The sequence below is a fragment of the Actinia tenebrosa genome, unplaced genomic scaffold (genome assembly GCF_029948245.1).
Source record: "Actinia tenebrosa isolate PJP-AT-01 unplaced genomic scaffold, QUT_ActTen_1.0 PGA_scaffold4__44_contigs__length_22323623, whole genome shotgun sequence".
Classification (NCBI taxonomy): Eukaryota; Metazoa; Cnidaria; class Anthozoa; order Actiniaria; family Actiniidae; genus Actinia; species Actinia tenebrosa.
Genome location: NW_028292581.1, coordinates 4,282,333 through 4,306,170, shown reverse-complemented (window position 1 = coordinate 4,306,170; position 23,838 = coordinate 4,282,333). Strand labels below are relative to the sequence as shown.

Sequence of the window (23,838 nt, the reverse complement as noted above, 5' to 3'; positions counted from 1 at the left end):
AACCCCCCACCCCCTTCTCCCAAGGATATCCAAGAAAAATTGGACAGATGAAGAGGGGTGATAAAAATAATTTAAATAATTTAAATTTTAATTTAGAATAATTTTCTGAAAAATGTTAATGTAAATAATGAATGGTTATTTGTCTCATCCAGGTGGGTGAGCCAATGGTCAAGTTGTGAATAAAATGAATATTTCAAATTGACAGCATAATTACACTGCTATCAATGTCGGACTGATGAGGTAAACGAGTAAAACAAGAAAAGTGTTCACCATAAATAGGCTTTTTGACATTACTTCGTAGATGGCAATAAATTATCTCTGGCAAAAGAGGGCCTGCACTTATGAATTTTTTGTTATTTGCTACTAGGTTTGGCACTTACTTGGTGATGCAGGGCACCAAAGTAGCTCTTTCTATCTATCTGTAATGTATGTAAGCAGCAACCCTAGGGTTGAAATGTTGAAAAATTTAAGGATACCTCTCTTTATCGTATACTGCAATACTACTATAAGTATCATTAACTCACATTTTTTTGATGTTTGGCTCCTCCTAGCTACCTAATTCAATACCAAACCACTGGAGACCAATGGGTTATGACCCTTTTCTAGCTGCAGTCAATTTAAACAAAATATCTTATTTCATTTTAGTCAAAACTGAAATAAAATTGTTTGGAACCGTCCCATTTGTAGTCAAGGTTTATCAATTCCATATCTGAAGACCTTAGAAACCTTGCTAAATAGTCGTAACCAAGGGTAACCAAGAAGTCTTCTTGTGACGGTCACCCTGTGTTCGAGTTTTCCATGACGTAAACAACCCATCCTCCCCCACATCAAAACAACATGGCCACGAGAGAAAACGAACCAGATAACACTACCGAACAAATCATCGAGGATGATTATCTGCAAGACCCCGATCCGCATCAGAAACGGGTAGAAATTTTCTTCAAGCCTCTAGAAGCAAAATGGGACTTCGTAAGAGACGTTTTGTTGTGGAAAAAGCCAGTTTATTCGCTTGCTATTTTCATTGTTGTGAACGGAATTTTCAGGTACATATTTGAACCCTTTCTTGTGACGTATGATAAACTGTGTGTGTTAAAGAGTCTTCTGATATCTCGATATTATTACTTCTTAGCTTCTTTGCAAGCGGAAATTTTCGGTTGTTTTTAATCATCAACGCAATAGTGGGGTTGTGTCTTTGTTCGGAGGGCATGAGAAGCAAAATGGCAAGTGTTCTCGAACAAGGTAAGCTTAATTAAAGTTTACCTAATATAGAACGAATATGTATTCTGAATTCTTTACACAAGCTAGTAATATGACACTTATGAGAACCATTATTACTCCATCTGTTCGATGGTTTAACTCGATTACTTTTATTTTCAGCTAGAATAACTCCAGAGGAAAGAGAAAGGTAAGATACAGGAGCTGATCTGAATCGCTGAATGTCGTCTCTCGGTATTAATTAAGCCCCTTTTTTAGTTACATAGATCGATATATATATATATATATATTTATTTATTTATAATTGTAGATGTCCATGTCTATGACTTATGTGACAAATAATCGTATACCAAAGCGTTTGATTCTTTTTTCTAAGTACTAATTAAATAATCAGGAATTATAAATTATGCGGTGTGATATGATAATAATAATAGTCGTAATATATATATATTGGACTAATTTGACCATTAAATAAAGAGTTAAATGATTTTGGTATTACCTTCCTTCATTCTCTTTTTTTTCGTTGTCTTTTCCTCCTTTCCTTTCTTTTACTGGTGTTTCATCCATTGCTTTCATTCATTTGAAATTTATTTGTATTCTCATTCTTATTCTCGCTCATTTTTGTGGGTGCATTTATTTATTTATTTATTTAGTTATCTTTTTAATTCCTATCAGTTATGAAGCAAGTTTAATCTTCCAAAGATTTTGCTACAAAATTGCTCTAATATGGGGATTCTCAGAACTTCAGCTATCCAACCTAAAGGAACTGAGAAGAAATAGCAAACAAAAGGTAGCCTTTGAAACAGTATTTTTGAATAGGAATTAAATACCTTATGACTACATGTATATAGCTAGTTCTAAGTATGTGTTACAATATAATTTGTTTAAAGCCTTTTTGGAACATTTCATCTAACAGCTTTACTGTAGTTAAAAAAATGTATGAGATAGTGTTAGCTGGTGCTAGGTAAGGCGGTTCCAGTAAGGCCTTTACTGTATGATACGTACTGTTCTGATATTGATGCAATTCTTTTGGTTTTTCCTTCCAAGTTCTATGTGGTATTGGGTGTCTTTTTGGTTTTGGCATCATTTGCATACCAATATCTACCATGGCTGGAAATCTTCTATAGCACATGTAAGTTTCTGTAATAGACCAGTTTTGAGTTTCAAATTACCGCTGTGTTCCTTGATTACAGAATTATTTAACACAGGGTTAGCTTTGTATCAGTGGTTTAAATATTCACAAATACCAATGGTAAAGTAAATGATGCATAACTTCAACAATATAAAGACTTTGAAATTCGATGGACCTTGACTGGAACACATAAATATTCTGCACAAAATCAAGGCTAACCCTGTGTAAATGAGTCTGTAATCAAGAAACACAGCAGTAATTTGGAACTCAAAAATGGTCTTTTGAGTCTCATATTATTATTTTTATGTACTAGATAATATTGAAATAAGGGATTGTTCACTTTTTCCAGGGTTGGGGGGTCATGAAAAAAAATCAGGCTCAAGAGGTGGAGTCACATGAAGAAAATCTGACAGCAATTTTGATTTCATACATTTATTTCACTGGTCACACATTTATCATTTGTATTAATTATTAGTAGTTGTCTGTATTTATATTTTCTACATGGCATAATCAATAAGGTGTTTGTCGTCTGTTAATTCTATAAGTGCTGTTCCTGTATTTGTGGCCTCCTGCTAAGTACCATGGAACACACAGAGTGTTATTTGGAATGATTGAGCCATTTGTCCGACCATTTGTGGTACATTGGAAACACAGCCGAACTAAAAGACAAAGGAATCAAATCTTGAGAGGTAAGGTTATTAAGTGCAGTCTAGTATGTATTTTAATGCATGTGTGCTAAATCTTTACGCTTAACGTGAGACCCTTATATAAATTATGCATATGTCTTTGATCATGAATATCATTTATTATATATCTTTATTATTTGTGATAGCTAAAAAGGGTGAGGATTATGCAGAGGACAGCGAAGAAGAATTCACCAAAGAATTCAATCCAGAACCCTTGAAGGGAAATAAAAGGAAACAAAAAGCAGCTGCTAGAGAGAATCTTGGTGAAATTCCAACTGCTCCAGTGATAGAAAATGATGTGGTTTTACCACAACGGTCACGAGACGCAGCAGATGAACAACAACTTCTACCTCAGTATCCTGCAATTTCACTTTCAGCTGAAACACCAGAAGATGTTTCCTTGTCTTTTCCAACAGGAATGCATTTGGAATTACCAGAATATGAAGAAAATTTTGCTGAAGGTGGGAGTATCACTAAGTTAATAAATAATGTTGCATGTACTTCATTTCCAAACTGGTGGTCTGTTTTTTGCAATATAAATCCTCAAACTGTGACAGAAATTCGTTGCAAATGAACAATAAGTGCCAGGGGTGGGGTATGGGAATTGGGTGGCACAAAGGAGGGAAATGCCATTTTATGTAAGATGCTGTAAAGTTTTTGTTGTTCCATGATTTAAAAAAAAAACGCATTCTAAAACTATGTTTGTGTCTGTAGTGATGGGCATCCTGTGGAATTGAATTTTTGTGAAGAAATGTGCCACTCGCCACATCCCCTCCCTCCAACTCTGGAACTCTGGCTTAATTAATATAACATGATGCAAAATGATTGTCTTGACCACATACAATGCATGGCCAGTTTTCCTAATCTAGATCAAATTATATATCCTTCATATTAACATCTATAACCATTTTCATTTCTTTGTTCAAGGTCTCGAAACACCAGGGGGATCAACAGTGAGCTTTAACAGTTCAGCTTCATTCTTACCTGACAGCCAAGAATTTCCATCTCTGGCCACAAATGCAGATACATGGGACCTTGACGATGATGATTTGGCTATAGGGCTTGACTTCCCAGATATTGATGATAAAGATTACCATAGTTCAACTGAGTCCCTTAATGACTACATTGAAAAGACTGGAAAAAGCTCGCAAAACAGAGTCTTAAAACATTCGTCTCAGCAGAGAGCGATGGGAAATCAACAGGTCAAAAGAAGGGCAAAGAAGCAAACTCCAATGACATCATCCCAACAATCAGACATTGTAACTGATGGATGTGATTTTGAAATGTTAGACAAATCTGAGATAGATGACATGGATGAAACCATTGGAAATGAAGGAAGAGCTGGTGCAGGCGCTGGGTCATCACTTGGGAAATTTGTTGGAAAATTTTTAGGACTTTGACCTCACTAACCAATGTATATAATAGTCTTGAATTACTCTTGATCCACTAGAGAACATGTTGGAAATGAAGGCACCTTTGTACAGAAGCCACATTTTTCAGACACTGTATTCTCGTTTTGAGGACCTCGAAGTATACTATTACTGCTGTTTTCTATATTCTGCAAACTCGGTAGTTGTGAGCTGCATGAAATCTGCTTTTTTGCTGCCGTCAATCAAAGATAATCAGTCGGTATCTTTTATGTTCCCAACTGGCGGCAGTGAAAAACCCATTTCACAAGAAGCCGTTGGAATGTCCGAGTTCACAGAATATGGAAAACCCTAGTAACATGGATTAAGCATATCATATACTATTAGTCATCTTTTTGTATAACATGTTGCAATGATTGTGACAAATGTCACAACTGAATGCTCAACATAGAACAACCGTATGGGCAGTGAAAGCAGAGCTACTAACAGACTCAGGCAGGCAGGAGACTGGGGGGAGGGAAAGGGGAAGTAGGGCTGGGAGCTAGTCCAATCAAAGCTGGTACCAACTCAGGTTCCCAAATAGATTTTTCTATGGGCCTCCTCCTCCATCCCTTTTCCTCTTACCCAGTCCATTGCCATTGCCTGTTCACCGGCTTAAAGCCGAGCTAAAAATAGTGGCTGCTCAATGTGTGACCAGTCAAGAGAACAAGCCCAAGAGTTTGGTTTTGCTGGCCATTTTTTTAAAGTCCTGTAAAAGGAAAAACCTGTATAGAATTGGACTTCAGTATATATTTTTAATATTATTTAGAACCTTACCAATTGGGTTGAGTTTTTCTAAACTTTCTGTAGCTACAATGGACTACTAATATAACAATACAGCAGCCATCTTGCCAGGGGGCAAAACAAAACAAAGATGATGGAAAGTATAAAGAGTTTCACTTGCTTATCTTTCTTTTATGGGTAAAGGTGATCAATGTGGTAGCCTATTTCATGAGTTTTGCTATTTTCTCTAGTTCAGACTCATCCTGAACCGTATTTATTTTTGAAACTATTAAAGGGCAGGTCCATTCAGTTCTGAGTAGTGTGGAACATTAATATAGTGCATACCATATATCCCTGAAAAAGTTAACTAGCAAAATTGTACACATTAGTGCAAAGTTTTCTGGTTCTACTGAACTTACTAATTTGTGCAAATTAAAATGTTTTTCATGGATATGATATATGGTATTATCACTTTAACATTGTGGTAAATTATTTGTGAAATACCTGCGAATTATATTCTAAACTAATAGCACCAGGTTTTTTTATGCAAGTAGAGAGTGGGTCACCAGTATATCACCATACATATATGTACTATTCAATCATATTACAATATTTCTTTAATATTTACTGTTTAGTGTAACTATATCGACTGGGACTGTTTGGGAGTTTATTATGGTTAAGGTGTGGAATACTATGCTTTGTATCAATTGTGTATATTTTGATGTTGAATTTGATAATGGAAGTTAAATAAATAAAAATGTACTCATTGTTTTTGTTTGCCATTAACAGGATGCATTGTGGCCTAGGCTCGTGAAATATACCATGTTTGCTATCTCAGACAAAGACTATAGAGTGCATACCATATATCTGAAATACTTTGTAAGAAGTTGCACAAATTAGTAAGTTCACTTCAGTAAACCTCTGTAGATCGTAGATCTACAAAACTTTGTACTATTTGTATAATTCTTCACAGATTTATGATATGTACTCTATCTTAAGTGTTTTAAAGAAAAAATGACAATGATTTGAAGGTTGAAGGTCAATTTAATATACAACATGACAAAATTGCAGTTACACTTTATCTAGGTCTCTTGCATTACCCTAAGACGATGGACAGCACTTCTGACAGTTGCAGCTGCAGTTGTACTAAAAAAAGAAAGAAGAACATATTTTAATACAATATCCATAACTTCAGTCTGAGCAGAAATACAATTGTTCATGGTAGGTATCAATCCTCTATCAGGACTTAAAGCAATGGCCAGTCACTAGACAATGTCCGGCCAGAATTGAAAGTTGTCTGGTCAAATTCTTGCCTTGCTGGTCATTTTGACAAGTAACGTTGAGCATGAAATGAGGTATGACAAAGCTAAACCTAATTTGGCCTATTATCATGAACCCAACTGACCGGTTATTATTTTAAGCCTTGTAGGTTATTCTTACAGAGTTTTCTTGTTTGACGAAACAAACTGTGTCAGTGTCCCCTTTATTTAGAAGCAATACCACACAAGGATTCAAGGGCTATGAACTTTATTCATTAGATATGTAGACATGTAGTTAGTACATTTCTGGGGAATCCCAAAATGTAATGATAATAGTATAAGTAACTTTTTGGGTCTTTGATAGTGACCTCTGCATATATTGAGCAACTAATGAAATAAGGATATTACGAATCACAAAGTCTAAAGCAATTACTATGATCAAAATTCTTTAAACAGGGCTAAAAATGAGACCAATGAATAGACAATGTCCAGACAAAATTGTCACTTGTCTGGCCAAACGCCTCAGGCTGGTCCTTTAAATCTAGTCACATGAACTGCCTTTATTGTTAGCTTCGTTAAAGTTACATATATGTCTTACCTGACAACCCATGCACCTCCAGCGACAGTCTTTCCACATCCCTTACAGTGCCAGATTCCTACACACTTCCTCTTAAGAGTTTCCTGTTGATATGAATGACACTCAAGTTGAGATCCTTAGAAAAGTAGAATCAGAACTTTTATAATACCAGCAAACTGAACTGCACAATGGACCCTGATCACAAAGCACCACCCTCCCATTAGAAGAAAAAAAAACAGTTTTTGCCAATAACCTCATCTTGAAGCACTTACAGCCATTCTCAATTACTTGCACCGCTCTAGCGATTGTTTCTGTCGCGATGAAGAAGCTTTTGTTGGACGTCAATCAAGGCATTTCCATGACATTCTATAGGCACCTGCCCTTATAGCTTTGAGTTTTCCGACAATATTATGGAAATGCCTTGTGATTGACGTCCACCAAAACCTTCTTCGTCACAACAGAAAGAATCGCTGGAGGGCGAGTGTGACTGAGAATGGCTGTAAATGTGAGGCTATGCTGGGAAAGGTCTATCATTCCAGTGAACATGACTCATGCATGAGAAAGGTCTATTCTATCATGAGATATTATCTTGGTACAAACAATCTAGTCTGAGTGATAGGAACTAGCATAGAAACTTTGCCATAACCTTGGAAAAATTCAAAACAAGTACTCATGTTTTGATTTGTCTTTTTGCGCTAGTTGCTATCGCAAAGAAGTTTTACTTGAGTAGCAAATCAGTTCCAGACTAGTTCATAGTCAGCATACGTATGTGTAAAGACTTATTTCAGGAGATCACAATTGAAGAACTCACTTTTCCACAGAAGAAACATGTGTACTTGGAGTGCTGGGTAATTTCGATCTTCTTGATCATCTTTCTTAGTGAGGCACCATAACGAGTACCATATTTTCCGACAACTCCAACCTTCCTTGTTCTTTTGGCCTACAACATACCGCAATTATAATCTAGAGTTAAAATCACCAGAATGGATAAAAACTCAAAATAATTGCACCCGAGTATTAAATATACACTTAAATTTCTGATAAAATAGTATTTTTAGTGTGATGATATTTATTATCTAAGATTTAAATAGATTTTCTTACCATGACTAGTTCTGGCTGAGAATCGGCCACAGAAAGAAACAGAGAGAGAGCATCCGGGAACTTTGACGTAAGACCAAGGCCCGCGATCACTGGCCAGTGGTTATCAGATTTGGTGAAACGGTATATAGAATATTACCCAGCGCGCCAAATAGAAAATTTATTTCCCGGGAATTTCGCAAATTTTTTATTTTACTTCCCAAAAAATCCTTCCGCTTTGAATAAAAGAAAACCACCTCATGCACTATTCTGTGAAGAAATTGAAGAAATAGCTTCTTTTACTTCAAAATGAGCAAGAAGAAAGAGTCTGGAAGTAAGAAAGCCTGATTTTTTTACGTCGAAATATAGAGGAAGATCTATTTTTTTCCCTCCTTGTACTTCCCTTGGTGCGAAACTTAATGCTGATTCTTTTTCAGCTGAAGAAGCGGTGTTAACTTACCTTACGAAAAACAACAGGCCTTATAGTGCAGGTAGAGACAGCTAAAAAATATTTATCACTTTATAATATTTTAAAGTTTTTCGAGTAAAATTTAGAAATTGAGTAGCTTGCTGTTGTTTCAAAAAACTGTTTTCTCTTTTCAGTTGATATTTTTACAAATTTGCACAAGGAATTTGGGAAAACAGTAAGTATGGTATAAAGGGTTAGCAAATTGAATGTTTAGTGTGCTTTGTTATTTTGAATCTCTATGAATTATTGTCATTATAAGGATAGGGAGTGGCTGAAGAGGGTATATTCATAGTTAATAGAGGGGTGCCTCCCCTCTCCTAGTTAGTGGTTTATTGATAATAAGTATCAATAAATTTCGTAGCTTGGGCATAACGTTTTCACATTTTAAACCATCTCTTATTCTCCTAAGAATCTTTTTTTTTTTGTACTTGATGCAACTTATGCTCAAGAGGTTTGAAATAAGAAAACATTACTCCAAAGAGAAAAACAAGGAACGGTTCAGAGAGTAGGGAATGGCTTAAGACAGAGGCTTTTCAAGGGAAAATTAAGAACAGGGAGAAGGGAGAAATGGCAAAAAAATAGGTAGGAGGGAGAGAGAGAGAAAAATGGCATAAAAATAGAGAGGGAGAACATTTAAAGGCCTGTTCCTTTCTGCTCCATTAATAATCTAAATAATTTGTATTATCTTGCAAACAGGCAGTGCAAAAAAGCCTAGAAAACCTTGCTACTCAGGGTAAAATAAAAGAAAAGCTGTATGGAAAACAAAAAGTATATGCTCCATTACAGGTATGAAAGAAGTCAGGGGTAGAAGTAAGAACCAGGAAGTGATAAAAGGAGAAACCAAGAGAAAATAGCATCATAGAGGAACCGTCATAGAGACACAATGACTTACAGGAAAGCTAAGGAATCCCTTGCAAAAGTGGGAACCAGCGTGCTTCAACCCTCTGCTCAATCTGTCCTGCGCATTTGATCTTATTCAATGTGTTAATTTGCGCATTATCAATATTAAAGATTAATATTCCTCTATTGATTTTAAAGGGTTAGCTAAAACAATTTTAGCTGCCATAATTCTACTTTTGCTATAAAGGGCATTCTTATTTTATTAGCTAATTTACTGGTACTAAAGAGTTTTCAGGATATTTATAATTAGCCACCGTTTATCTGTATACAATTAAATTGTGAGAAAAAGTTCCCTTTTAAATAAATAAATTAAATAAAGTATCTATATCAGACAAATTAATGCACCTAAATTCCGGATGTCTGGGTTTTTGACTTCAGTTGAAAAAAATTATCGACAGACTGTGGTTGACTGAAACCAAAACTCTTCTAGGTTTATGTTTATCGTTCGTTTGTCTAAGTAATTGTGAAAACAGATGGAAAAATCTCTTTGAATCAAAGAATATTCTTGTCAGGCACTCTTCATCTTCTTGACAGTGTTTTTCTTGTCTGACTTCAGGATCATTTTGGTGATTTTAATGAAAATGAAATAAAAACACTAGATGATCAAATAAATAAACTACAGGCAAAACTCAAGATTCTACAAGAAACATACAAGTCCAATGAGTCTGGTAAATATACCATCAATAACCCTTCTAAAGAATAAGACTGATATACCTGTCAGTATATTCTTCTATTACTCCCATCATTATTATATGTAATTAACTCACACAAGTCATATTATTCAGTACAAAGTGTATTTATTTTTGAAAGAATGGATTTGAAAACATGAATGATTCTCTAATGAAAGCTAAGTAAGGTCTGATCCTCCCCTCCCCCCCACCCACCCCTCAGCCCATTTCCCCCCTACCCCTGGCCTGAGACATGAAAAATCCTACTGGGAATTACAGGTATTGACTCTGCAGTAGTGGGGATTTTTCTACTGCTGATGCAGAGTAACCTTAATTACCTCCAATATTTGTTTTCTGAGTCATTGTTGGTTTTTAATATTATTTTCATACTAGACCTGAGAAAACTCAATAATAGTTTGACCACAGAAGAAGCAACAGAAAAGCTGGCAGAGCTTGTAAAGAAGGTTAGTTTAGATAATGTAATCAGCTACTTTGCATGACTGAGAAAAACGTGCATAGATGTATGAGGCTATGACCATTACAGTTTAAGCATATACATGCATCAAAAATGTTGAATTTTTATGATTACCCATAAATTAAGGGTGGCAACAGTGGCGTAGTGGTACAATGTTGGCCTTTCAAATTCTGCAGATGCCATGTAAGAATAGAGTTTGTTTGATTTGTCATTCTCACTGGTCCCTTGGCACGGAGGATTTTCTTCTGGTTCTCTGATTTTCCTCCCTCATCAAAAATCCACATGTGAGTTGAGAGTTGTGTGCTTAAAACATTAAATATAGTGATAGTGATAGTGAGTGTGAAGTGTGTTGTATTAACATTACCACCTGGCTAGGAAGACTTGGCAACGACTCATAGTATCATGATGTAAAATAAAAAGATTGATTTGGATTGATTTAAATTAAACCTGAATTGTAAGGGATGTGGTGAGAACTGAAACACTAGAAGCAAACGAAACAGAATTACAGCCTCGCTTTCATTTTATGGACTTTCAGTTGTGAAGAGATTGGGCATGGCTTCTGTCATTGGCCACAATCTAGCCACTGTTTTGTCTAGGCTGCCTTGTCCTACTCTCATAATTTCCAGGAACAGACTTTCCACTGGATAACATTCCAGATTTAGTGTCAAAATAAGTGGTTTTATTTCTGCTCTTTGTTCTTGCAGATTGAAGGATATGAGAAAAGACTTACAAAGATAAAATCTGGTAAGTACAGAGAAATGTTCATTTGACCCCCTAAATGATATTTATTATGTACACCTTATACGAAAGCTGTTAAACAATAAAATAAACCACTGAGTTATTTATCTCATATTTTGCTTCATACTGTGTCAATGCTTTTATTTTATTTCATTTCACTTTTTATTCTTAAGTTGGAAATATTGCTCAAAATTGTTTTTCAGCTGAAAACCATGTAACTCCCAAAGAAAAAGATGCTGTAAGTAAAACCTTAAATTAGACTGACATAAATTGATGTCTACAATGTATAAATTGATCAATGTATCAATGCCGCCTGATTGGATGAGCTACAACTTGGCTATAAGTTACAGCCTACTAGTTAGCAAATAGTGCTGACTTTAAAAGCCAAAACATCAAATTTAACTTTCATTCAAAACTTGTTTGCATCGACATATTTTACCTACTAATTGGATTTGACTAAAATAATAGAGTACTAGTAGCTCAGCAAATCAGAGCACAAGATATGCGATATGCGACCACTGGTAGGTTTATGCTAATTGATACTAAAACCCAATTCTTCCCTGACTTTAAAGATCACTATCACATTTATTTTCACAGATCTACAAGAACCACAAGACTGCAGTGACATTGTGGAGGAAAAGAAAACGAATGGTAATACTTTAACATCGTGTTCTACAACCTTTTTTCAGTTTTACTGGTGTACCATTGAAAGGAAAATTATTTTTGGGAAAAGTGAAGTGTCAGAGCAGATGGAGTCGCATAGTGTCTGATGTGATAATGTATAACATAACTCTGCTGATTTAATAAGTAAAAGAGAAAGAGCCTTTAAATTCTTTCATTGGAATTAACCGCCAACCGGTTGGCTCAGTTGGTTGAGCATCAGACTTTTCATAATCATAATCATATAATCATATATTCAAGATAAATATTCTCAGCTGGAGTGACAGCAAACCTTATTTGTTTATTAAATTAATTCTATTTGCAGTGTACAGACATCATCAATTCAATTCTTGAAGGATATCCAAAACCAAAGAAACAGCTCATTGTGAGTAAAATGGAAAATGTTTGTTGACATTATTGACATTTATTACTAATAATGATAGTACTAGCACCCTACAGAGTGTGTGTGTCGGGGGGGGGGGGGGGGGGGGGGGGGCTAATTTTGGAAAATAATGCACAATGCTATTACCTATAATGTAACAATTTGAATAAATGTTACAGCATCTAGTTTTTAATTCCTTCCATTTTTTTCCTCATTGAAAAAAAAATACTGAATTCAATATTTATTTCTGGTTAATTTTAACCTTTTTATCTTAGGAGGATGTTGGCCTTGAAACTGATGAAGAATATGGTGCAGTATTACCAAAAGCATAGTGTTCTATAGATTTATTAAAGGTTATAATTCCCTAGTTGTTTTGATATAGGAAGTCAACATTTGAAGACTTAGAAAAAGTACAAAAAATGACATAAAAGTTTTTGTAAGAGTAGGAAACCTAAGGTACACCGGCACCTTCATGCTTAGTGAGATACTCATTGGGAGCTTTGGGATGCTCCAGTATGTAAATAATATACTACTATATGTAATAGGACTTCATGCTGTCCACTTCAGAAATATTTGGACAAGGAAAATTCCGAGGACTGACGAAATTGGATGAGGCCGTAGGCCGAGTCCAATTTGGCAGTCAGAGGAATTTTTTGAGTCTAATTATTATTTCTTGATTGGGGAGCATGAAATCCCATTACCGATTAATTATATAGCTGCCTAATTAATCCCATATCAACAAGACCTGTCCAATTAAGAAAATAATTATGATTGTAACGAAGGATCTATAGGTAACAGAAATAGGAAAGGAAATGTACGGAAGTGGGGGAAGAGGATGGTGATATAGATATTGGTTGGTGAAGTGTTCAAACAAATGGATGTATGACTAGGGAAGGTAACCCTTTCCTATTTTGTGAGGGTTATCATAAAATTGTCATTTTGAAGCATGGGTAAACATAAAATTCATTTTTTTTTCTTCAAAAAATTTCTAAAAAGTCACCAAACCTTCCCTTGGTTTTCTGAGGAATAGCTATCTCTAACTGGGGCAACTTACACCATGAGTGGAGACAATCAGAAACCTAGGCTGCATGAAAGAATTTGTAATTTGACCCTGATTTTACGTGTAAACAACTAGATAGCCATCGTCATTTTCTGGAAAGGCTATTGTTTTCTGCTGCTAACTGATTGGCTCCACCACCCAAAGTTGAAATGTATTGTTTTTACTATACAATTTGATCAGTTCTCCTTGTCCAAATGGCCACAGTTATAGTAGTCACACTGTAATGGAAAGTTAAACCACTGACACTATGTCGATGTCTGATTATATTGATGCCATTTAATATTTAAAATCATTTGGTTTTGACACATAAAAATAGTTAACTTAAAGAAGTGTTATGCCTTACAAAAAAGCCCAAGACTAAGTTTAGAATTTCATTGAAATAAATGAACTTAACAAATCTGCATTCTTAATATTTTTACAATGCAGATCCATTATGACTTTCTTTGGAGTCTAGCCAGCACATGCCTATTTAACCACCTGTGTGGCTAGTTGTCTAGTTTCTACAGGACCACTTCCCCTACCTTTTTGAAACATTAAATTTGTAAAGATTTGCTTCTTTTTTTTTTTAACTACTGTCCCATTGTGGTTTTCCCAATTTGGATAGCTTTCTTTGTTCAATATTTCCCAACCAGTTCACTTCCCATGTACAATAGTGATAATTTTAAAAATAACAAAAAATCTAGCTGCTTTTCCCTATATATTAGAGTTCTGAAAATTAATGAAATAACCTTACCAGTAAAATAATGATCATATCTAGTTAGCAAGAGTGAACCGTGATGATGACTACTTTATCAGGGTTCGTGCTGAGGTAACCACTTAACATTCAAGGACTATTCAAGGAGTATACAAGGACCCAAAAATGAAATTTCAAGGAGTATGTTCAGTAAAATTTGCCAAGGTTTTACACGGTGGTTGCACATGGCCGACTTTCCGATTCTCCAGTCTTTCTGACTAGATCTATTTCAGAACCATGCAAGCAAGGAGTTTCGCTAAAATCATAAAATGCAAGAGCTTTTCAAGTGCCCTTGAAAACGTAAATTAAATTCAAGGAGTTTTCAAGGAGTTTAAGGAGTAGCACGAACCCTGCTTTATAAAGCTGTGGTTTCTATGGCTGGCTTTTAAGGTCCTGTTACAGGTTACAATTTCATGTGCAACTTGTCTTGTGGAGTGGGGGGGGGGGGGGGGGGGGGGTTTCTGGGGCAACAAACTTGTGCTGTGTGTAACATAGGTTTGTTCAGCCTGCAACTATTTTGTTTGAGAGACAAGTTGCATAAGACATGGTAGTAGTAAAAAACTAGGCATTTCTTATCCAGTCATTCATAAAAATATCTATTATACCACTAGTAACGGAGTATGATATATACTATTGATAATCATAGGTTATTCCTTCATGTTCCTCCTAAAGCCAGAGTGAGTCATTATTAATTCGTAACCCATACGTAGTCGAATAGCTTCATAACATTTTCGTAGATTGTGAAGACAAAGGCCACATCAAAACAAACCCTTCCAAGTCGTGGCACTGTTCCCTTGTAGAAACTGCAATGACAAAATATTACATCATACAAAAAAGACAATGTGGGTGGCTATATTCTAATACGACATGCTTGTTAGATTTTGCACGACTATTATGTATGTATTCAGTATGTTGCAATCCTGTGCTTTTTGATCAGCTGATACGACCAACAGTCAGCCAATGCATGACAAAAAATTGAGGTGTTAGAGATGTATCAAAAATGCAATATTGACCTACGGTTGGCCAAATGTTTGTTGATATGATATGTTGGTTGTTTGTCATGATTAGCTAGTTATAACACTGTGTAATAGACCTTTTCAGACCATGTGTCATTTCCTATAGTATCATTTGTTTAACTCAGCTTGTACATGAAAAGATACATGAATGGATAGAACTCAATTTATTGAAGAATTATTATATTCCCAGGAGAATGACACGTGATCTGTAATGGGAAAACATTACATCCAAGCAAAAAAGGTAATTTACCACAGTGCAACCTTCACATGCTTTCAGTTCGACCCCATTGGGCTGTGCCACTGCCATATTTGCAATGGTGATTAGTGATGTTTTTTTCAGTTTTACAATAAGCATAATATCCAAACTACTTACGCTTTGGGGCCTTCATGTTTTGCTATTTTAATGGCACAGTCTAGGGTATTTTTATATTTTTGAGCTTCTAAACCCTATAAAACAAAGTTTATTCAAAATCATTAGAAATGACAATATGTAGAAGCAAAGTATCTGAGAGTAAAAAGATGGGAAATGAAAAGTATTACAATTCATAATATTATTCATAAACCTTTCCCCTTCCATTGATTCTTTAAAATTTACCTCTTAAGGGATGAGACTCATTGTTCAGAGCTTTTTCACTTTTGTGACAGGCAGCTATATTGGTTTTTCAAAGGATAGAAACTTCATGCACGGTTTTTGCATAAAAATAGAGTTTAATTCCAGAAGGATAGAAAATGTATTGTTTTGGTATGTCAACATGGCCGCTGTGATGTCAAGTAAAAATGCTCTATAGCCAGACATTATGCATACCCCCATGCACATTGGTCAGGGGTGTGGGGTTGCAGTTTTCACCAGAGGTGTGGTTTTGAGTAGGGGTGTGAGGGAGGTGTTCTCCCATAACATTTTTATCCCAATTTATTCCCATTTCTAGTTTTATTCTCTCCTACTATTTTCCCCATTTCTGGGTTTAGTTTTATAGATTCAGCTTAATATTTTCCCATTTCAGACTACATGGAATTCCCTAGGGTACTGTCCCAAAATTTCCCCAGTTATAGGAATTTATTATCCCAATTCTTTTTCCATTTCTGGGTTTACTCTGTCCTACTATTTTCCCATTTCTGGGTTTGTTTTTATAGATTCAGCTTAATCTTTTCCCATTTAAGACCACATTTCATTCCCTAGAGTATCAATTTTCTTTGTTTTACATGACACATGAATATGGATACAACTCAAACAAAAAATCTATTCTTAAGGTCACATGGTCTAAAAACATACTAATGCAGACTTTAATTCCACTTTAGTAGCTTTCAGCCAATCAGAGAGCACAATTCGTTATAGAGCATCCTATAACAAAACGTGCACTCTGATCGGCTAGAAGCTACTATAGTGGAATTAAAGTCTGTGGCATTAGTGATAGACCAGTAGCAAAAAATGTATGGCCTCATGGGTTAGTGGGCCTAACGAGAACTTTACCTGCATTCTTGTTTTCACTACATCAACTGGAGTGTTTCCAAACACACTAGCAGCACCAGCAATGCCACCAATGATGAATGTCTTAATAGAACCAATATCTTTCCTAGGGTCCCCTCCCTGAAGCCAGGACTTGAGATTAGAATACACAAAGAATCGAATCATTTGATTTGTTCCTTGTTTGATGACAGTGGCAGTTACACCTTTGTAAACACCAGAAAATCCTGGAAAAAAAACATTTTGAAACAAACGAAATGTCATTATAATAGCAGATATTATGGATGCATGCAAATCAGTTGCAAATGAGATCAGTTATTAATGCACATTCAACCACTAATTGACCAATCAGAGCATACATGCATTATAGCATGCCAATGCAGTTTGGCATTCAAATTCAGGTTTTAGACGCTAGTTGAATACTGTAATTCATTATTTACCTTCTGTTTTAAGAATAGTTCTGACACCACTAAAGAATCCCTTGTACTTAGGGTTTGATTGTGTCTGATCATGGATAAACTTCACCTTAACGGTCTCCATAGGGCAAACAATGATTATAGCTTCTGATACTCCAGCACCAAGTCCTGCAGCAAGGGTCTGGACTTGTGTCATCTTTCCATTTTCATCTGACATCGTATTTTTTAGATATTCAAAAACTGAAAACCTTTAATATAGAGAACCAAATTTTAGTTTGGCATGACAGTTTCGTCCATTAAATGTGTTGCAACCTCCAAAGTATTTACAGCAATGTGCAAAAGTAAAAGTATGACCAGAGATAATGTTGCATAGTTTTAAGCAAGGGCTTTTGTACCAACACATTTTGATGTGAAGGTGGCTTGTTTTACCAAATAAGGCATCATTGTACAAGCTCATTTTGCAGCAAAAAGCTTGTGCATAAAATAAAGTATGTGAATACACAAAATGTGCTCATACTAACTTCAATGGCCATAAAGCATGGTTATGTCAGTGATCTTGCCCGTAACAACATGCACATTTCAATTACAAAACTCAACTGACAAGCGTTAGTTATGAATGTCAATTTTTTCATTACTCCACTTGGACTACAGATGTAATGATAATTTGTTATTCATGTGCTAACTAAAGATTAATTGGTTAGTCACTCAAAGCAGCTTGCGACAAGTTTTGTGTAAATGGTTTTCAAATTAACATCATGGTGGTTTTGCTTGTAAACATGAAGTATCATCGTTACGATAGAAGAAAAAAATGGCCCAATATTGAACAACTCACCTAACAGAAGCTTTAGGTATAGATCCATAAAGTAAAGAGCTTAATCCCCTGTATAAGCCTAAAACACCATGGCTCTTAACTGTCTTTGATACACAGTCTATTGGCCCTTTGTACTTGGGCAGGGCGGCTTTTTCATCCAGCTGTATCTGTGTCTTGACATACTCCGTCGGAAACGTGCAACAGATTTCAAGGCCTCCAGCAATACCACCTAAATGAACATTATGGCAATTAGAAGAGATAACTAGCTAAAAACCAGTGTGAGCTGCGTCGGTGTTTCTAATGAAACAGTAATGAAAGGGTAAATTATAGACCGTGAAAAGATGAAAAACTAATGTTTCGGACGTCAGTAAGTTTTTTCATCTTTTCACAGTGTATAATTTACCCTTTTATCATTATGGCAATAGACCCTTTTTGAGTTCCAAATTACCACTGTGTTTCTTGATTACAGACTCATTTACTCAGGCTTGGCCTTGAGTCAGTGTCTAATTACTCAAAAAAAACAACGGTAAAGTAAAGAATGCACAACTGCAACAATACACTTTGAAACTTGATGGACCTTGACTGGAACATGTGAATATTCTTCACAAAATCGAGGCTAAGCCTGAGTAAATAAGTCTGTAATCAAGAAACACAGAGGTAATTTGGAACTTGAAGAGGGTCTATTAAAATAACATCAAAACAATGTTAAAAATGTGTACTCTTTGTGTTAATAAAGTACTATTCAAATGACCATAAGAGAAACAAATAGGACAGTCAATGGCCGCCTAATATCTACTCCAAATTTTTTTTTTTAGTGTGAAAAAAAAAAAAAGAAAATCGACAAGATCTAACTACTGTCTAGGCTCATCTGGCCAAATATGTACGCCCATAATGAATATTATGATAAATATTCAATATTATGATTAAATATTATGGAGATGTTCTTCTAATGCCATTCAAACACCATCAACATTGTAGAATGACAACTTCTTCAGTTTCAGTTCTTCAGTTGTTCTTTACTTTTTTTTGAGTCATGAACATTAATGGGAAATTTTCCTGTTTGTTTTAGCTCAGTTCTTTTTATTGGAATGATGATCACTTGGACTAGTACACACCCCCTTCACACCCCCAACAATTCTTTACCAGGATTTTTATGTTGGCATTCTTTATATTTACGTTCAAACGTAATCTAAAGCCTGTTTTACTGTTCTTCTAGTAATACAAAGAATGTAGGACAGTAAACTACAATTTATTAAACCTTGGTGAAAAACAAAAGTGTTTCGAAAAGATTGTTTCGTCGACGTACACAATTGACACGTTCTCTACGGAATGACCGTGTATCAACGATGCACGATCACTTCGATCGCCACGTCGACAAATCAAATCAAGGAGTCTTCAAAACTCTTTTGAACATTTTTTCTCTTTAGAATCGTTTAATAGGGTTTGATCTTCCCTTGTCCTAAATCTTGTAATTTAGTTTATTTTATAGTTGTGCCAAGACCCTATTATAATATTGCATCAGAACACCCTCATTGTCAAATACGTCGTCGCGTCACGTACGTACTGATCAGGGATAACAATAGACCTACGAGCAATATCGCACTACAAACATGCACTCAGAAAATAAGAAACACTCAAATTACGGTACAGTTTATGAAAGCAAGTCCTACATTTAATGGTACAGACTTAATTGCATAGGTTTTATAGAGTTTTAGGGTGAGATTTTTTTGTACAAAGACAAATGCTAATGGTGGAAAGCAGGGTGGAAAGAGTGCATAGGGTTTGAAAAACGACCTTTGAACCGATTCAAAGACAATGAAAGTACTTGGCAAAGCTTTGAGAAAAAGCTTTTTATAAATTTTAAAAAAGATCACAAGCCAAGCCAACTACGCATACAAAATCAAAATGAAGAGGAAAAAGTGAAGGTTTGGATTCAAGCACCGTGAAATAGAGCAGATCAAAAAAAAACTTAAGTAGGGATATATATAGCTAGTGCCTCTTGTTTGAAATTAGGTTAAACAATATATTAAGCTAAACCTCGAAGGATCTTGGACTTTTTGATTAAAAGGGTCTCTAACCTTCATGGTTATTTCATAAAAACAAATTAAATATGTTTAAAATAATAATACTGATCAATTTTACCAGCTAAAACGGCCTTGACTGGATGACGTTTTGTGCTACCTCCACCACCAACTGAAGCACATAATCTTTTTCGGTAGAATTTAGCTGGATCAGGGACAGCTACGAGAGATCCTCGATTATACGACTCCCCAACAGAAGACATGGTGATTTATACGTGCTTCAATATTAGTGAGCAGAGGTATGGCTGCTTAACTGTGACTCCAACAGAAGTGCAGTATTTTGTTTTCGTTGTGTCGATATGGTTCGAGGTTTATGAGCGATCTGATTGGTCCGTTTCAATGGCTATCGTTTCAGAACTACGTGATTGGATTAGATTTATCACATGCTATTTTATTTACTTGCTACCCCGTCAGGGTCAGTACTTCATGTAAGACCCCATGTACTGGCACTATTATACTTGGTTCTACACTGTATACATACACGATATAGGATATACTTATAACGTTACTTATATCACTGTATTCATGTGTATTCACTGTATTCATGTGTATTCACTGTATTCATGTGTATTCACTGTATTCATGTGTATTCACTGTAATCACTGCAATCATGTGTATTCACTGTTATCAAGTGTGTTCACTGTATTCATGTGTGTTCACTGTAATCACTGCATTCATGTGTATTCACTGTATTCATGTGTATTCACAGTATTCATGTGTATTCACTGTGATCATGTGTGTTCACTGTAATCATGTGTGTTCACTGTGATAATGTGTATTCACTGTATTCATGTGTATTCACTGCAATCATGTGTATTCACTGTGATCATTTGTATTCACTGTGATCATGTGTATTCACTGTAATCATGTGTATTCACTGTAATCATGTGTATTCACTGCAATCATGTGTGTTCACTGTATTAATGTGTATTCACTGTTATCATGTGTATTCACTGTTATCATGTGTATTCACTGTTATCATGTGTATTCATGTGTATTCACTGCAATCATGTGTATTCACTGTGATCATGTGTATTCACTGTAATCATGTGTATTCACTGTATTCATGTGTGTTCACTGCAATCATGTGTGTTCACTGTATTAATGTGTGTTCACTGTCATCATGTGTATTCACAGTAATCACGTGTATTCACTGTAATCACGTGTATTCATGTGTATTCACTGTGATCATGTGTATTCACTGTGATCATGTGTATTCACTGTGATCATGTGTATTCACTGTGATCATGTGTATTCACTGTGATCATGTGTATTCACTGTCATCATGTGTATTCACTGTATTCATGTGTGTTCACTGCAATCATGTGTATTCACTGTATTCATGTGTATTCACTGTAATCATGTGTGTTCACTGTATTCATGTGTATTCATGTGTATTCACTGCAATCATGTGTATTCACTGTATTCATGTGTATTCATGTGTATTCACTGTGATCATGTGTATTCACTGTGATCATGTGTATTCACTGTAATCATGTGTCTTCACTGTAATCATGTGTATTCACTGCAAATATGTGTATTCACTGTATTCATGTGTATTCACTGTAATCACGTGTATTCACTGTAATCACGTGTATTCACTGTATTCATGTGTATTCACTGTTATCATGTGTATTCACTGCAATCATGTGTATTCACTGTAATCATGTGTGTTCACTGTGATCATGTGTGTTCACTGTTATCAATGCAATCATGTGTATTCACTGTGATCAAGTGTATTCACTGTAATCATGTGTGTTCACTGTATTCATGTGTATTCATGTGTATTCACTGCAATCATGTGTATTCACTGTATTCATGTGTATTCATGTGTATTCACTGCAATCATGTGTATTCATGTGTATTCATGTGTATTCATGTGTATTCACTGCAATCATGTGTATTCACTGTATTCATGTGTATTCACTGTATTCATGTGTATTCACTGTAATCACGTGTATTCACTGTGATCATGTGTATTCATGTGTATTCATGTGTATTCACTGTGATCATGTGTATTCACTGTGATCATGTGTATTCACTGTAATCATGTGTATTCACTGTGATCATGTGTATTCACTGTTATCATGTGTGTTCACTGTGATCATGTGTATTCACTGCAAACATGTGTCTTCACTGCATTCATGTGTATTCACTGTATTCATGTGTATTCACTGTATTCATGTGTATTCACTGTGATCATGTGTATTCACTGTATTCATGTGTATTCACTGTGATCATGTGTTTTCACTGTAATCATGTGTGTTCACTGTGATCATGTGTATTCACTGTATTCATGTGTATTCACTGCAATCATGTGTATTCACTGTAATCATGTGTATTCACTGTATTCACTGTATTCACTGCAATCATGTGTATTCACTGCAAACATGTGTGTTCACTGTATTAATGTGTGTTCACTGTCATCATGTGTATTCACTGTAATCACGTGTATTCACTGTATTCATGTGTATTCATGTGTATTCACTGCAATCATGTGTATTCACTGTATTCATGTGTATTCACTGTATTCATGTGTATTCACTGTAATCACGTGTATTCACTGTGATCATGTGTATTCACTGTATTCATGTGTATTCACTGTGATCATGTGTATTCACTGTGATCATGTGTATTCACTGTAATCATGTGTGTTCACTGTGATCATGTGTATTCACTGTTATCAATGCAATCATGTGTATTCACTGTGATCAAGTGTATTCACTGTAATCATGTGTGTTCACTGTATTCATGTGTATTCACTGTGAACATGTGTATTCACTGTGATCATGTGTATTCACTGTAATCATGTGTGTTCACTGTGATCATGTGTATTCACTGTTATCAATGCAATCATGTGTATTCACTGTGATCAAGTGTATTCACTGTAATCATGTGTGTTCCCTGTGATCATGTGTATTCATGTGTATTCACTGCAATCATTTGTATTCACTGTATTCATGTGTGTTCACTGTTATCATGTGTATTCACTGTGATCATGTGTATTCATGTGTATTCACTGCAATCATGTGTATTCACTGTATTCATGTGTATTCATGTGTATTCACTGCAATCATGTGTATTCATGTGTATTCATGTGTATTCACTGCAATCATGTGTATTCACTGTATTCATGTGTATTCACTGTATTCATGTGTATTCACTGCAATCATGTGTGTTCACTGTATTAATGTGTGTTCACTGTCATCATGTGTATTCACTGTAATCACGTGTATTCACTGTAATCATGTGTATTCATGTGTATTCACTGTGATCATGTGTATTCACTGTGATCATGTGTATTCACTGTGATCATGTGTATTCACTGTATTCATGTGTATTCACTGTCATCATGTGTATTCACTGTATTCATGTGTGTTCACTGCAATCATGTGTATTCACTGTATTCATGTGTATTCACTGTAATCATGTGTGTTCACTGTATTCATGTGTATTCATGTGTATTCACTGCAATCATGTGTATTCACTGTATTCATGTGTATTCATGTGTATTCACTGTGATCATGTGTATTCACTGTGATCATGTGTATTCACTGTAATCATGTGTGTTCACTGTGTATTCACTGCAATCATTTGTATTCACTGTATTCATGTGTGTTCACTGTTATCATGTGTATTCACTGTAATCACGTGTATTCACTGTAATCACGTGTATTCACTGTATTCATGTGTATTTTCTATAGTTTAAAACGATTTTCAAATTTAGTAGAGGAGGAAGATTTTCGGAAAAAACGTGCGGAAACTGAAAAATCCCTCCTTTTATAGCCTTATATCTTTTAACCAATACGGTGACCCCCTTCTCTTTTTTCATTATACCATAACAATGAACTTAAAATAACAGAATTAAAAACAAAAAAAATCATAGAATAAT

General features: G+C 35.3%; 4 protein-coding genes across 4 annotated transcripts; 2 read left to right on the top strand and 2 right to left on the bottom strand.

Annotated features, from left to right (window-relative positions):
- The first annotated feature begins 827 nt into the window (after positions 1-827).
- Positions 828-5,930, top strand: LOC116303306 (uncharacterized). Its single transcript, XM_031712832.2, has 8 exons — positions 828-1,043; positions 1,130-1,239; positions 1,378-1,405; positions 1,891-2,005; positions 2,263-2,347; positions 2,893-3,036; positions 3,180-3,494; positions 3,961-5,930. The coding sequence occupies exons 1-8, from the start codon at positions 838-840 to the stop codon at positions 4,431-4,433; spliced, it is 1,476 nt and encodes a 491-aa protein (XP_031568692.1). The 5' UTR covers positions 828-837; the 3' UTR covers positions 4,434-5,930.
- A 256-nt stretch (positions 5,931-6,186) lies between these two features.
- On the bottom strand, positions 6,187-8,171 carry LOC116303315 (large ribosomal subunit protein eL43). Its single transcript, XM_031712843.1, has 4 exons — positions 8,100-8,171; positions 7,810-7,938; positions 7,020-7,102; positions 6,187-6,308 (listed from the first exon to the last, which is right to left on the bottom strand). Exons 1-4 carry the CDS (start codon positions 8,100-8,102, stop codon positions 6,245-6,247), a joined length of 279 nt encoding a protein of 92 aa, XP_031568703.1. The 5' UTR covers positions 8,103-8,171; the 3' UTR covers positions 6,187-6,244.
- A 99-nt stretch (positions 8,172-8,270) lies between these two features.
- LOC116303336 (homologous-pairing protein 2 homolog) lies at positions 8,271-13,824 on the top strand. The gene is made up of 11 exons (XM_031712867.2): positions 8,271-8,409; positions 8,513-8,566; positions 8,679-8,719; positions 9,241-9,330; positions 10,001-10,112; positions 10,506-10,576; positions 11,292-11,331; positions 11,529-11,563; positions 11,923-11,976; positions 12,311-12,370; positions 12,643-13,824. Exons 1-11 carry the CDS (start codon positions 8,385-8,387, stop codon positions 12,697-12,699), a joined length of 639 nt encoding a protein of 212 aa, XP_031568727.1. The 5' UTR covers positions 8,271-8,384; the 3' UTR covers positions 12,700-13,824.
- Positions 13,678-20,239, bottom strand: LOC116303326 (tricarboxylate transport protein, mitochondrial). Its single transcript, XM_031712855.2, has 6 exons — positions 20,008-20,239; positions 17,887-18,094; positions 17,079-17,302; positions 16,645-16,865; positions 15,550-15,623; positions 13,678-14,963 (listed from the first exon to the last, which is right to left on the bottom strand). Exons 1-6 carry the CDS (start codon positions 20,147-20,149, stop codon positions 14,849-14,851), a joined length of 984 nt encoding a protein of 327 aa, XP_031568715.1. The 5' UTR covers positions 20,150-20,239; the 3' UTR covers positions 13,678-14,848.
- Positions 20,240-23,838: the final 3,599 nt, after the last annotated feature.